The 14951-nt window shown below is 34.0% G+C and overlaps 1 protein-coding gene across 1 annotated transcript in view; it reads right to left on the bottom strand.

The window, feature by feature from the left end:
- Positions 1-12513: 12513 nt before the first annotated feature.
- Positions 12514-14951, bottom strand: part of PAX5 (paired box 5) — a 328473-nt gene continuing 326035 nt past the window's right edge. The window contains 1 exon segment of the mRNA XM_053700643.1: positions 12514-12584. Within this exon segment, the coding sequence (XP_053556618.1) occupies positions 12514-12584 (71 nt within the window).

Raw genomic sequence — 14951 nt, 5'->3', positions numbered from 1 at the left:
TTCCACTGTCTGAGCATGCTCAGCTGTAGTGGTCTGAGATGAAAACGAGCAAACGGAATGATGTCCATTGCCGCCACCATCAATCCAATTACCTCCATGCACTGGGCTGAGGATTGGACTGAAGGGCTCGGCATGTATTCAGAATCTTTAATTTTCTGACCTCTGTCAAGAAAATTTTCATGGATATGGAATCTATTAGAGTTCCCAGAAAGGGAACCTTGGTCTGTGGAATTAATGAACTCTTTTCTAGATTCACCTTCCACCCGTGAGTCCTCAGAAAGGACAGAACCATGTCTGTATGAGACTTTGTCAGATGGTAGGACGACGCCTGGATCAGAATATCATCCAAATAAGGCGCCAATGCAATACCCCGTGGCCTGAGAACTGCTAGAAGAGACCCTAGAACCTTTGCGAAGATCCTGGGTGCTGTGGCCAATCCGAAGGGAAGAGCCACGAACTGAAAATGTTTGTCCAGGAAGGCAAACTTTAGGAACTGGTGATGATCCCTGTGGATAGGTATATGAAGGTATGCATCCTTCAAGTCCACGGTAGTCATATACTGACCCTCTTGGATCAATGGCAGAATTGTTCGAAGAGTCTCCATCTTGAAAGATGGGACTCTGAGAAACTTGTTTAGACTTTTCAGATCTAAAATAGGTTGAAAGTGCCCTCTTTTTTGGGGACCACGAAAAGATTTTAGTAAAACCCCTGCCCCTGTTCCAGAATTGGAACGGGACAAAGTACTCCCATAGTAGAGAGGTCTTTTACACAACGTAAGAACGCCTCTCTTTTTATCTGGTCTACAGAAAATCGTGAAAGAAGAAACCTTCCCCTTGGGAGAGAATTTGTGAATTCCAGTTGATAACTTTGGGACACGATTTCCAGTGTCCAGGGGTCCTGAACATCTCTCACCCAAGCCTGGGCAAAGAGAGAAAGTCTGCCCCCTACTAGATCCGGTCCCGGATTGGGGGCCACCCCTTCATGCTGTTTTGGTAGCAGCAGCGGGCTTCTTGGGTTGTTTACCCTTGTTCCAAGTCTGGTTAGGTCTCCAGACGGACTTGGTCTGGGCAAAATTCCCTTCCTGCTTGGCGGAAGACGAGGAAGAAGAGGGGACTCATTTAAAGTTCCGAAAGGAACAAAAATTATTTTGTTTACCCCTCAGTTTAGTAGATCTATCCTGAGGTAGGAGATGACCCTTACCTCCCGTAATGTCAGAAATGATTTCCTTCAAGTCAGGCCCAAATAGGGTTTTCCCCTTGAAAGGAATAGCCAAAAGCTTAGACTTAGATGACACATCAGCAGACCAAGATTTTAACCATAACGCAGCAAATCCAGCATTCTTAGCCGCCAATTTAGCGATCTGAAAGGCGGCATCTGTAATAAAATAATTAGCCAGCTTAACGGCCTTAATTCTATCTAAGATATCCTCTAAAGGAGTCTCAGTCTTAAGAGACTCTTCTAAAGCATCAAACCAGAAGGCTGCCGCAGTAGTAACTGGAACAATGCAGGCCGTTGGTTGTAAGAGGAAACCCTGATGAATAAACAATTTCTTCAGAAGACCCTCCAATTTCTTATCCATAGGGTCTTTAAAAGCACAACTGTCTTCAATAGGAATAGTTGTACGCTTCGCCAGGGTAGATATAGCTCCTTCCACCTTAGGAACTGATTGCCACGAGTCCCGAACAGTGTCAGATATGGGATACATCTTCTTGAAATTAATAGAGGGTGAGAATGGAATACCCGGTCTGTCCCATTCCCTCTTAATAATCTCTGTGATTCTCTTAGGAACCGGAAAAACATCAGTGTAGGCAGGTACCTCTAAGTATTTGTCCATCTTACTTAATTTCTCTGGTGGCACTACAATAGGGTCACAGTCATCCAGAGTCGCTAAAATCTCCCAAAGCAACAGGCGGAAGTGTTCAAGCTTTAATTTAAAGGACATGACGTCCGAGTCTGTTTGAGGTAACGCACTTCCCGAATTGGAAAGTTCCCCCTCAGACAAAAGTTCCCTGACCCCCAAATCAGATCCCTGTGAGGGTACATCGGAAATAGCTAACAACGCATCAGATGGCTCAGCATTCAAATTGACCTCTGTCCTACTGTGTTTACCCTGTAACATTGGCAACTTAGATAATACCTCTGTAAGGGTAGTTGACATAACTGCAGCCATATCCTGCAGAGTAAATGAATTAGACGCGGTTGAAGAACCAGGCGTCGATTGGGTGGGCGTTAAAGGTTGTGATGCTTGGGGAGAAGTTAGCGGTATACCCTGATTCTCCACAGACTGAGAATCCACCTTAGACACATTTTCTTTACATAAAATCTGTGCTTTACATTGTAAGGCCCTCTCAGTACACGAGGGACAAAAAGTAAGAGGTGGTTCCGCAGTGGCATCTAAACACATAGAGCAATGAGTATCCTCCTCAGTGTCAGACATGTTAAACAGACTTAGCAATACTAATAATAGTCGTACTTGCTTAAATATTGAGCTCTGAATTAAATTAAATGAGAAAAAAATGAATGCCAAAAAAACTGTACTGCACCTTTAAATTTTAAAAGCGCAACTTTTTTTTTTATTATTATTATTTTTTTAAAACTGCAAAAAACGTCTTTTGACCAGAAAAAAATTATTTCAAGTGCCCAAAATAATTCTTTAATATTGCATCCACTTGCCTATATATGCAAAAATACAGAATATATCGTTTGTGACAAGATTTGATTAATTATACAAATATGGCCCCTGCACTACGCCACAGCTCTGCTGTGGCGCCTACCTGCCCTGGAATGAAGTTGTTGTAGCTGCTATAGCGTGAAGGTACTTTACGCTAGGTTAGTAGACAAATTAGGCCACTCAGAGCCCCAGTCTCTCTGCTATGCGATCCGGAGGAAAACTGCGCGTCTGAGCACGCGAACTTAGGCCCCATCCATCGTGGGCGTACACTAAACCTGATTAGACCTGCATGGGTCGCAGTACACACTGAAAAAATAAAAATATATGCCATGTGTCCCCTTGATATGCAGGCCAAATCGGAACCCTGTAGTCCTGTCCTAGAAATAAAGTTAACAGTCCATCAAGCAAAAAAAAACGCATCTCCCAGCGTCCAGCCCCAGATAAGCCACAAAGGTCTCTACATACAAGACTGCACATACCTCAATGCTGCTTGTAGCAAGACACCGTTCTCCACACTGAAGATCCTCTCACACATACCTTCAGCTGCATTGTGGGAACCATTATGGATCTTAGATAGTGCTTGCTAAGATCATCAACATCAGGGCAGAAAATAACATGTCTCCACTCCTCTTGGGAAGCAATAAACTGATGATTTCCCCCTGAGAAAAATAGTACTCTCTGGCACCATTTTAAAATAAAAAAAAAATCTTGTTTGAAGAATCTAAAACTAACACCTCACTTTACCTCTTCCTCTTACTAACACAGGCAAAGAGAATGGCTGGGGGTGGAGGGAAGGGAGGAGCTATATATACAGCTCTGCTGTGGTGCTCTTTGCCACTTCCTGTTAGCAGGAGGTTAATATTCCACAAGTAAGGATGAAATCCATGGACTCGTCATATCTTGTAGAAGAAATAGAAAACTATCACTTCTTCTATTTTCAGGGCATTTGGGGCACTTTTAGAACATTAACAAGAGATCAGATCTCTGTATCTCTGTAATGGTTGGTTAATTATCGAGCGCCCGTAAAGGGGAATATTTGCCCATCTGTGGACACGCGATAATTTAGTGCTCCACTTGTAATCTGGCCCTTAGTGTTTGCAGATTTTTGTCCATGAGTCATTGTTAGCTAATTTATTTTACAGTGACTTTTCGTGTTTTGCATCCAACCTGCTCTTGATATTGCTCATGTCAGGTGATGCTCTCCAGCCCAAATTATTAGTACAGTCAATTTCTAGGTTTTGTATGAATCTAACAGGGAAGAAACCTTTAGCTGAAGTAACCTCACATGTGCAGGAAACAATAAGTGTTAGAAACTAGCACAAAAATATGAGGTTAGAAACCAAATATGGAAATACTGGACTAGCACTGGAAATATATTTGAACTTATCTCTTGAGCTATAGTTGTAAATAAATCTTCTATTTTATGTTTTAACATTTGTTATTTTGGTTCATGAGCAAACCCTAGAAAAAAAGGTAGATAAAAAGGTATCGACCTTCTGAGGTCGATAAAATGAGTACCATTAAATTGGGTAATAATAACAACTATTACTATTCAGCTGCCGATTTGGTTAATTCTGAGAGTGAGCGCTGAAAAAGCGATTTGAGTCCCACTGGGAGAAAGGCGCTATATAAATACTAGTTATTATTATTATGTAGGCCTATTTATTTAAAAATACATAGAACATTTTCCTCATGTGAAGAACATTGGAATGTAAAATATTAACTGTACATACACAGTACAGTAAATCACATCATTAACTATTAAAATTGAATTAAAATAATTTTCTTGTTTTCAGGTATTTGAGTGGAAAAGGCTACAAAGTATATATATATATATATATATATATATATATATACATATGTATATATGTTATGCATGTGTTTGTATGTGTATATTATATGGGAAATATAATTTGAATTCACTTTTAATATTTAATAATGTATGTATATATACACATATAAACACATAAATACATATGCATACACATTTATATGTATGTATATATACATTATAGCTTATACCTTGTCATATACCTTTTAACCCATATAACTTTTTTTTTATATTTATATAAATAATTTATATTAGACAATGTATATATGAGTGGAACACTTTATTTTAATGTATTTATGTAGTGTTTGGTGCAACTTGTTTTAAACCCTAACCCTTTATTCAAGGTATTTAATCTCTCTAACCTGATGTGTGCGGTCGTGTTTACTTTCAACCTGTAATACTCGTGCAAATAAACACTGGTGCAATCTTTTGAATATTGTGCACCAACGTTAGCGCGCCACTTGTAATCTAGCCCTTATACAGCTAACTTTTTTTAAATATTTTAGTGGTAGAAAAGGGGTGAAAAAGACAACTAAATAATAATAATAATATGGATCAGGACTTTCCAAGTCACAAAGGATGGCATCAGACCTGAGCACATACACCAGTTTTATGGAGCTCAATCTGTATTGACACTGATGGTACACAATGGATGCACAATTTTTAGGTAAACATAAGTAAATATTAAATTAATAGTAAATCATATAACACAAAGGCAATTGATACCAAGCAATTAATATGTTACCATGACAAAATACTGTATCTATAGCCATTTTAGCCAATTTAAAATGCCAATAAAATGGTAAATTATACATATACATATACATTTTTGGTAACATGTTTTGATCAAATTTTCTTTAGAATTTATTTCCTAGAGTGTTCAGCAAATTTACCTGTTTAAACGTGTTTCAGGAAGCCCTTTTACTATGCTTTTTTATTAGCTTAAATAAGACTTTAGAAATAAAAGTAAAGATTTAGCAGAACATGCAATGTGGATTATAAACTGTATGAAGAAGCAAAAAGGTGTATAAAAAATAAGGAATATAAAATGTAACGGAATGTAAGTGGACTGATTTTTAGCTACTGAAGAAGACACACTAACTGAACTTAAAAAAAATGTACTTTTATTTTCAGAACCAATAAAATTATAGTAAATATTTACAAATAATTATCTCACATAAAGATTACATAAATTTAATTGTTCACAAGTAACAGTCACTCCAATGGAAAGACACACAGATATTGAATCTACGCCAATCTTATTGCATTGTTGTTTAACTAATCTAAAAAAAAAGTTTATCAGTCAACCATTTAACTTAGAATAAATTCACAAATTTACCAACATAAAAAAAACCTGGTTAATAAAATTACTGGCCATTCATATTCTTTTAAAATAATAATTAAAAATAAAAGAAAAAATGTAAAACATCTTTGGCAAATTTGCACTGCTTTAATTACATTCAAATATTACACACAAAAGCAACACACAGCACTGAAAAAACACCAATATTTCAAGTCAAATATTTCTCTACAAAAAAAAAACTTACAAAAAACATACACATTTTAAGAAGCATCTTGAATTTATGTGGGTACCAATTTAATCCCACATTTCAAAGGCATTTTTTTAATTTTCATATTTCCTTTTAACCAATAAGCATTGTTTATGCAAGCATCACAAACTTTGGAGGGCAGAGAAGGTGTATTTGCTTGTTATTGGACTTTATTATAAAAGCAGTTTGGCAGTGACTGTCACTGATAAGATAGATGCTGCATTCTTTTATTTTTTATATATATATATATATTATTTTTTTTGCACAAAAACTCCAATGGTCATTGCAATGAAATTTATTTTTTAGTTGTTTTTATGATTGTAAAAGGCCACTATAACGTGAAAACCAGGCTACAGTAAATCTCAACATGAGGCTGGATGTAATTAGATTAAAAAATAAAATCATGTTTTTATGTGTTACAAAACAGACATATTGCTATAGCAAGACAAAGCAGTATAGATAGATTATGATTCACAAGCAGTCTTTTGCCATTTCTTGGAATATGTACAGGGTATGTACAGATCATTCTTATCTGTTTTAAGAAACTGTTTTTGAAAGAGAAAGAAATGTCTATAACAAGTTATTGGGAAACCAATGAGTGTCCTAATTTAGTAAAACATCATAATTTGCCAGGAACTTGGACTGCTTTGGTGTAAAAATATTAAAGCTTTTTTTTTTCATTTTTGTATGAAGAAGTTTGCAAAAGACTGAATGTAAATACATTTTCCACACAATATGATACCCAGTATCATGAATATATATTATAACTACAGAAATATTTCACTTCACTTTTGCTATTACAAAATGAAAAGTCAATGGAAGGAAAATGCATTGGAAGCTAAAATACTAATTGTCCACTTGGCATTATAAATTGTTTAAGAACCTGCAACTACTGAATTAGCAACCTTAATTCATAAAATATAATGGAAATTGTATATATTCCCATCATTTATAGAGTATATACTATTTTTTTTACTTTGGTCATTTTGCAGAAAAAAACATGGCATCTCATCTGAGACCAGTAGAAGATGATGTCATATGGGAAATTTATCAAATTGTGATAAATCAAAATATCCTTTATACTGAGTAAAACACAAACAAAATGGAATTGTTATCAAACATGTGGATGCACACTAAAAGTTTCTTAGAGCCTGATGATCAATAACTTGCCGGAATGGAGAAAAATCATGCAAAATTGTTGTGTATGTGTGTGTGTGTGGGGGGGGGGGGGGGTTAGCATTATATTTTAATGACAAAATGGTCACAAAATGGTTTTAGCATCATTGATTTATAGAAAGAAGCAAACTGATTAACCCACCATATCTGATATATTTTCAAATACGGAGTTTGCATAAAACTTTTATTTAACAATTGTAGATGAAGGTTATTAATAAGAAAAAAATAAATGTAAACAGGTAGCTAATACATGTATATAATACTCCTTTTTGTACAATTTTATATGTAATGCTTAGTAAATTTTGGCCAGTGTTTTTTTTTTTTTTGCTAAGCTCGGAACTATATTCATATATAAAATACTTTTTAAATACAATAGCTCAAGAATAGTGAGTGAAGATTGTAGCACATTTTTTTCTCTAATTTTAGAAGCATCATTTATCTCTCAGTTATGCCAATAAAAAAACTTTTGGAATCTCAAAATACATAAAAACAAAGGGAGCGCCACATAGCGTATCACAAGTTTCCACACTTCAGCACCTCTGGTAAATCCCAAATGAATACTCACAATGTGAAGCCCTCTATAGATAAGGTGTAAACCAAACAGACTGGAACTTCTGAGTGGCCCAGTACACTCTTACTAATCTGTTTTGGTTTACACCTTATCTATAGAGGGCTTCACATTGTGATTTGGGATTTACCAGTGGGGCTGAAGTGTGGAAACATGTGATACACTATCTGGTGCCCCTTAGTTTTTATGTGTTGTCAGAGTGAAGAGTTTTACTACTACCCAGTGGTTTTGAGAAGGAACAGCCCATGCAGTTTGGAGAGGTCTTCAACACTATTTTGGGGACTTCTCAAGAGAAATTTGAGTTTGATTTGTTCTATTGACCAATTTCCCAAAAGGTCACATTTAACAATTGCATATGATATATCAGCATTTTACTTGCACAATAATTGACACTCATTAGCTTATATGAAGACTCTGAGCTAAATCAGATATTGCATTGTTGCTTACTATTAATTTTATCATAATATCACTTATTATTTTAATATTTGTGCACCCTCTAGGAGCTGTTCAGTTTTGTACAGTTTGTTTCTTTTGAAATCTCAGAATAGGTTGCTTTAAATAGGCTGAATTTGAATAGGATGTTAATTTGATTTTTTAAGTGTATACTACAATGTATAACATGGAGATCAATCATTTGCAAATAGGTAAATACATTTTACAGATATATTTACATATTTGCAATAGGTAAATAGGTAAATATATTTTACAAATTTCAGGCACACTGGTCATTTGTCTTTGATAAATGCACCTTATTTTAATGCTTCTTTAAAGAGCTCTGGTGTTCTAGTTGTGAAACTTTTTAGATGAACAATAAAGTTTTACAAGTTGGTATAGTTGATGACAGAATACACTTATGCATAGTCACAAACTTCAAAACGCAAAACTTAAAAATCAACATCATGTTTATACATAATGCTAGCTGCTAAATGTAGATGTATTTGCTAAAAAAAAATAATGTAAAAATATACCAATGTAAAGAATGTAAAATATAGCAAATAGTACATATGAATTAATAATATATCTAATTTCTCATTCATCTTAAGGTATATATTTTATGATTAAAAATGTAAATCACATAATTAATTTGATATCTTGTTATTAGACATTTTCAAATTGGTGCCATTTTGTTTTGTTTTTCAAACTTGAGCATTCAAATGAATAATTCAAACTAGTCATACAAAAAATGACTGTATGTTTTCCTCTGCAGGGGAGAGTTGTTTTAATGGTATTTTAATAATAAACAGCATTGGAAAAAAATATATATAAAACACACAAAAAATGCCCTAACAAAGAACACAACAATCTGTCTATATTTACTTTAAAATTAAATGTAAAGTCAATAACTACATTAGCATATGATGTGTATGTATATGATGCCACGACTGTAATTGCATTCATTGTAATTAAAGAGTACTTTAAAACCACAGCGTATGCACTACAAGTTTTCATCCTTTATTTTTTTATGGGTATATATTTAATAATACCTAATTAACCTGTAATTAATTATAACAAAGTTTAAGTTAATAAATAAGAATAATACTGTAACCAAATACAATTTCAACAAATAAATATGTGAATGAGCTCAGTAAGTGCTGGTGCTATTTCTTATAGTGTAGGCCTGTTGTTGTTTTTTTTTACAGTAAATAAAATGTATTTACAGTACTTTTATCCCTGTATATGACAGTAAATATGCTAAAGTATAGTTTTATAAGTCACTAGATATTGTAGAAATCAGTTTAAGAAATCGTCTTTAATGGTCTATGGTTCAGTGTGTCTATCACAGATACATTTTCCCCTATATTTATAGTTTAGTAACATACACCATTATCCAGATGGAATGTTAATTCATGACCCACATATCATAATAAAATAAATCTCTGTTAAAGTGACATTTTATTTTATGATGCAGATACAAAACACAATTTTAAACAACTTTCTAATGTACTTCTATTATCTAATTTGTTTTGTTCTCTTGGTATAATTTGCTGAAATATATATACCCTGTATATATATATATATATATATATATATATATATATATATATATATATATATATATATATATATATATATATATATATATATAGCAATATCCGTTCAACCCCTAGAGGTAGAGAAACGCTTCACTCTCCGGTCTTATTCAAAAATCCTTTATTAGGTATCCAGCATCAAATGACAAATCTCCCAAACGTTTCGATACCAATTGGTATCTTTATCAATGGGTAATCAGAACATATCTATCCCAAAAGGAACCTTCTTTTGGTATAGATATGTTCTGATTACCCATTGATAAAGATACCAATTGGTATCGAAACGTTTGGGAGATTTGTCATTTGATGCTGGATACCTAATAAAGGATTTTTTAATAAGACCGGAGAGTGAAGCGTTTCTCTACCTCTAGGGGTTGAACGTATATTGCTATATGTTTTCTACGCAGCACCCCGGCGGATGCCTTATGTCACAGTGAGTGCACCTGTTTGGATATATATATATATATATATATATATATATATATATATATATATATATATATATATATATATATATATATATATATATAGGTAGGCTTAGCAACAGCAATGCACTACTGGGAACTAGCTGTTGAGAGGTGACTGTACATATATATCTCTTGTCGTTGGTTCACTCCAAGGAATAAAGCAAATTTGCTAATAGAAGTGAATTGGTAAGTTGTTTAAAATAGTATGGTCTATCTGAAGCATAAACATTTTGGGTTTCATATCCCTTTAAAGTTTTACAGAGAATTTTAATGGAATCAAATATTTTCAGTGTAGTACACAAAATGTGTGGCCTGCTGCATAACAAGTCAGAAGCCTTTTTTCATAATAAATGTGGCCCCAAAAAATTAAAATTGGCATTGTTTTTCCCAGTAAGTTTAAACATCAATAGCATCAATAACAAAAATGATTTTAATGAGACATACATCCTTCATTTGACATACATTATTATTTATATACCAGTAGAGTGAAAAATATATATTATCCAATGGACACAACATTTTTCATTTTTAATTACAAATTATAATTTTTATTCATTTTTTCCTGTTCTTTAAAAAAAAAATGGGCAAAAAAGAACACTATTCTCCTATGAAACAAAGTGTTTATGATAAGAATTATAAATTGCATACACTAGGTACTTTTGACGTTAAAATACAGGGTTTGCTAACTTTTGAAATTAAGTCATCGGTGCTTCATCCCCCCAAAAATATAAAGTAATATATCTGACAGCATTTTTCTTAAAGGTTAAACAAAATGTGTCATTCAGTTCTTTAAATGTTATGTATCCCAAGGTTATTTCCCACATCCTTTATGAAAACCAGTTTGAGAAAAAATAAATAATCAATTTAAATCCGTTCTAGCCTCTTTGAATCTAAAAAAATAAAATAAATAAATAGTGATGAGTTAGGGGAATTGGCTTCATAAAAGAGCTAAAGTAAATGCATTGTTTGGTATTTGTCTCTATTTGGAGACGTATTACCAAAACTAGGCACCATGCACAGTGTTGGAGGTGGAAATATCACATGGTAATTTTACAATATAGTCTAAGTGGAAAGAAAATCCTATATATTACAAGAGAGATTGCATAATAAGATACCCTGGCTCCTGGTAATTGTGATATTATACAGAATGGAAAATGTAAGAGAACCACTCTAAATACTCATTCAGGATCAAAATTGAAGAAGTGACATTTATTAGAAATATTTGTGTCTTAGGATCTTTTTTTTTCTTTTCATCAGTTGGCAAATCGTATGGCTGGCTGACTAAAAATATGAAGCCCACAATATAACTACTATACTTTAACAAAAACATAAAACATGAATTAATTTGTGAGTTTAAATGTCTTCCACAGGCAAGAGTCTTGAGCCGAGAGCAAAATTATTTAAAAACATTTACTGACACTTTTTTTTTACACAAAATATATTTTTCCACATATAATCCTATATGATTGGGTGTTGTAAACATTTAGATTAAGCGATAATTGTTTCATTTGTAGTAAAGTTTCTAATATTATTCAAACACATTAGGCGTCAACCTTTATAAAAACAAAAATATATTAAGATGTTGTGCCAAGCACTGCTCTTTCATGAGCTAATTCATAATATGATAATAGATGAAATATCATTGTATGGTTTTCCTAAATATGACATCAGCCCCATGTTTAACCATTGTGAGTTGTAACCTGGTTTTTAATGTTGATTAAAGCTTACTGAATTCTTTGAATCAGTGCAGCATTTTATAAAAGATCCTATGCTGTATGAATTTTGAGTAACAAACCTGTACCATGTTGCTGCTTAAGATTAGCCACTTTCATAAAATACACAATGCATGATATTTACAATGGTGCACTATCAGTTGGTTTGGTCTTTCTTGACCAATAAGCTCAAGACCTAGAATAATAGTACAATGCCAGCAATTGCATTGCTCTGTCACTTTCCATTCTCTCCCAGTGTAGCCAGATCAGGTTTGATTCTGTTATTCATCAAACGACAAGTAAAGATTGTTGAAGATCATCTTGTAAAGTCAATAGTTTAAGAGATATTTGAGCCAGTAGATCTTTGATAATAGAAAAGATTAGCATAGCAGACATTTTCAGCTTGTCATCTGGACGACTTGAAAATTCTCAGTATATTTTACAATTGGAGTCTGATGGTATAATTTCTACAAACGTTAATAAGTGCTTGCGTTGTCGCTGCATTTTGTCAGTGGCGGTCATAAGCGGTGGCAGCAGTTGGCGGCGCTGTACCTCGAGCACTGTAATAGTATGGGGAACCTTAAACAAAGAACAAAATGGTTAAAAATAAAAACATGTTCTGTGAAATCTTACAAAATAACACATAGCCAATGTCAAAGTAAAATAAACTAAAACAAGACATTATATTTATTGTATAACATAAATAATGTTACAGACACTGTTATCAAATGGATAAAACAAAACTACTTAATATTAAAAGTCAAGGTGTATGTACTAACCATCTAATTACGTCATAACTACATGTTGTTGCTTTCCTTTTTCTTTTTCTTTTTTTTCTTTAATATTATGGCTTTTGTCAGTGCTCAGTCAAAGCACAAAAATATACACCACCATGCATCTGGCTAAATCTGAATGAATTATATTTGACAAAAGACAACTTTTTCATTAAAAGGGAAATAGTTTTATTTTAAAAATTAGTTAAAATAGTTAAATAAATGGCAATACTATTTACATAAAAAACTCAATAATGTTCATGTAAATTTTGAGAACAATATTCATAGAAATTAAAGGAAACGTAGGAAATCCCATAGATCAATATATTGTGCAGTCATTTCTAGTTGACTGGCTTGTTAAAATATTAAATGGAAATTCTAATGCAAAAATAAAATGCTCAGTTTCACCAAAAGTTGGATTTGAGCTATATGTTTAACTTTTTTATTAACCCCTTAACGACCGACGACGTATGCCATACGTCCTCAAAAAAAAAGCACTTAACGACCGAGGACGTATGGCATACGTCCTCAAAAAAAAGCACTTAACGACCGAGGACGTATGGCATACGTCGTCGGTTTAACAGAGCACTGGAAGCGATCGAAATCGCTTCCAGCTGCTCTAACAGTATTGAAGGCTTGCCTTGATGTCTAGGCATCCTGCAATACTGTTCCCGAGTGCCGGGACCGGATTGATCACTCCCCCACGAGTGATCACTTCCGGTTTCGCTCCACGTGGAGCCCGGCAGTGTTTCAGAGCATCGGAAGCGATCGGACACGCTTCCGATGCTCTGCTTGTTTGCTAAGTGCCTCGGTGGGTCGAGGCACTTAGTTAGTTGTAAAATAAAAGTAAAAAAAACAAAACAAAAAAAACGATTAAAATAAAAAAAAGCCCTAAATAGCCCCCCCCCTCCCCCTTCACTAGGCATCCAAGATGGCGATGCCCAGTGCATCATGGGGCCTCTGGGGGTGTCCCTAGCCTGCATCATCATAGGGGCAAGCTAGGGTCACCCAATCTGAGCCTCCCACCCTAAAAAAAATAATAATAATAAAATACCCCATTTGTCTGATCATGTCAATATTTGTAAATATTGACTATGATCAGTGTGGATCTCCCTCCCTCTCCTCACTTGCCATTTTGTTGGAGAGAGAGAGAGACCTGTATTTAGCAGAGAGAGAGATTTATTTCTTTTATTTGTTAAAAAATATAGAACCAAAGGCTCTTTTCAGAGCCATTAACCCCTAGCTTGCCAGTGATCACTATATATCACTGGCAGTAACATAGGTGCACTTTTTTTTTGCTGCATTTTGCTGTCTGTGCATTTTTTTAGGGGTTAATTTTGTTGTTGTAATTTTTTAAAAACCCAAAGGCTCTTTTCAGAAACATTTAGTTAATTTAATTTAATTTTCAGAGCCATTAACCCCTAGCTTGCCAGTGATCACTATATATCACTGGCAGTAGCATAGGTGCACTTTTTTTGCTGCATTTTGCTGTCTGTGCATTTTTTTAGGGGTTAATTTTGTTGTTGTAATTTTTTAAAAACCCAAAGGCTCTTTTCAGAAACATTTAGTTAATTTAATTTAATTTTCAGAGCCATTAACCCCTAGCTTGCCAGTGATCGCTATAAATCACTGGCAGTTGCATAGCTGTACTTTTTTGCTGTCTGTGCATTTTTTTAGGGGTTCATTTTGTTGTTGTAATTTTTTAAAAACCCAAAGGCTCTTTTCAGAAACATTTAGTTAATTTAATTTAATTTTCAGAGCCATTAACCCCTAGCTTGCCAGTGATCGCTATAAATCACTGGCAGTTGCATAGCTGTACTTTTTTGCTGTCTGTGCATTTTTTTAGGGGTTAATTTTGTTGTTGTAATTTTTTAAAAACCCAAAGGCTCTTTTCAGAAACATTTAGTTAATTTAATTTAATTTTCAGAGCCATTAACCCCTAGCTTGCCAGTGATCGCTATAAATCACTGGCAGTAGCATAGCTGTACTTTTTTGCTAGTTAATTTAGTTAATTAATTTAGTTAATTTAATTTAATTTTCAGAGCCATTAACCCCTAGCTTGCCAGTGATCGCTATAAATCACTGGCAGTTGCATAGCTGTACTTTTTTGCTGTCTGTGCATTTTTTTTAGGGGTTAATTTTGTTGTTGTAATTTTTTAAAAACCCAAAGGCT

The sequence above is a fragment of the Bombina bombina genome, chromosome 2, assembly GCF_027579735.1.
Source record: "Bombina bombina isolate aBomBom1 chromosome 2, aBomBom1.pri, whole genome shotgun sequence".
Classification (NCBI taxonomy): domain Eukaryota; kingdom Metazoa; phylum Chordata; class Amphibia; order Anura; family Bombinatoridae; genus Bombina; species Bombina bombina.
The sequence above is the reverse complement of the archived record's forward strand: the minus strand, read 5'-3'. Positions and strand labels throughout refer to the sequence as shown.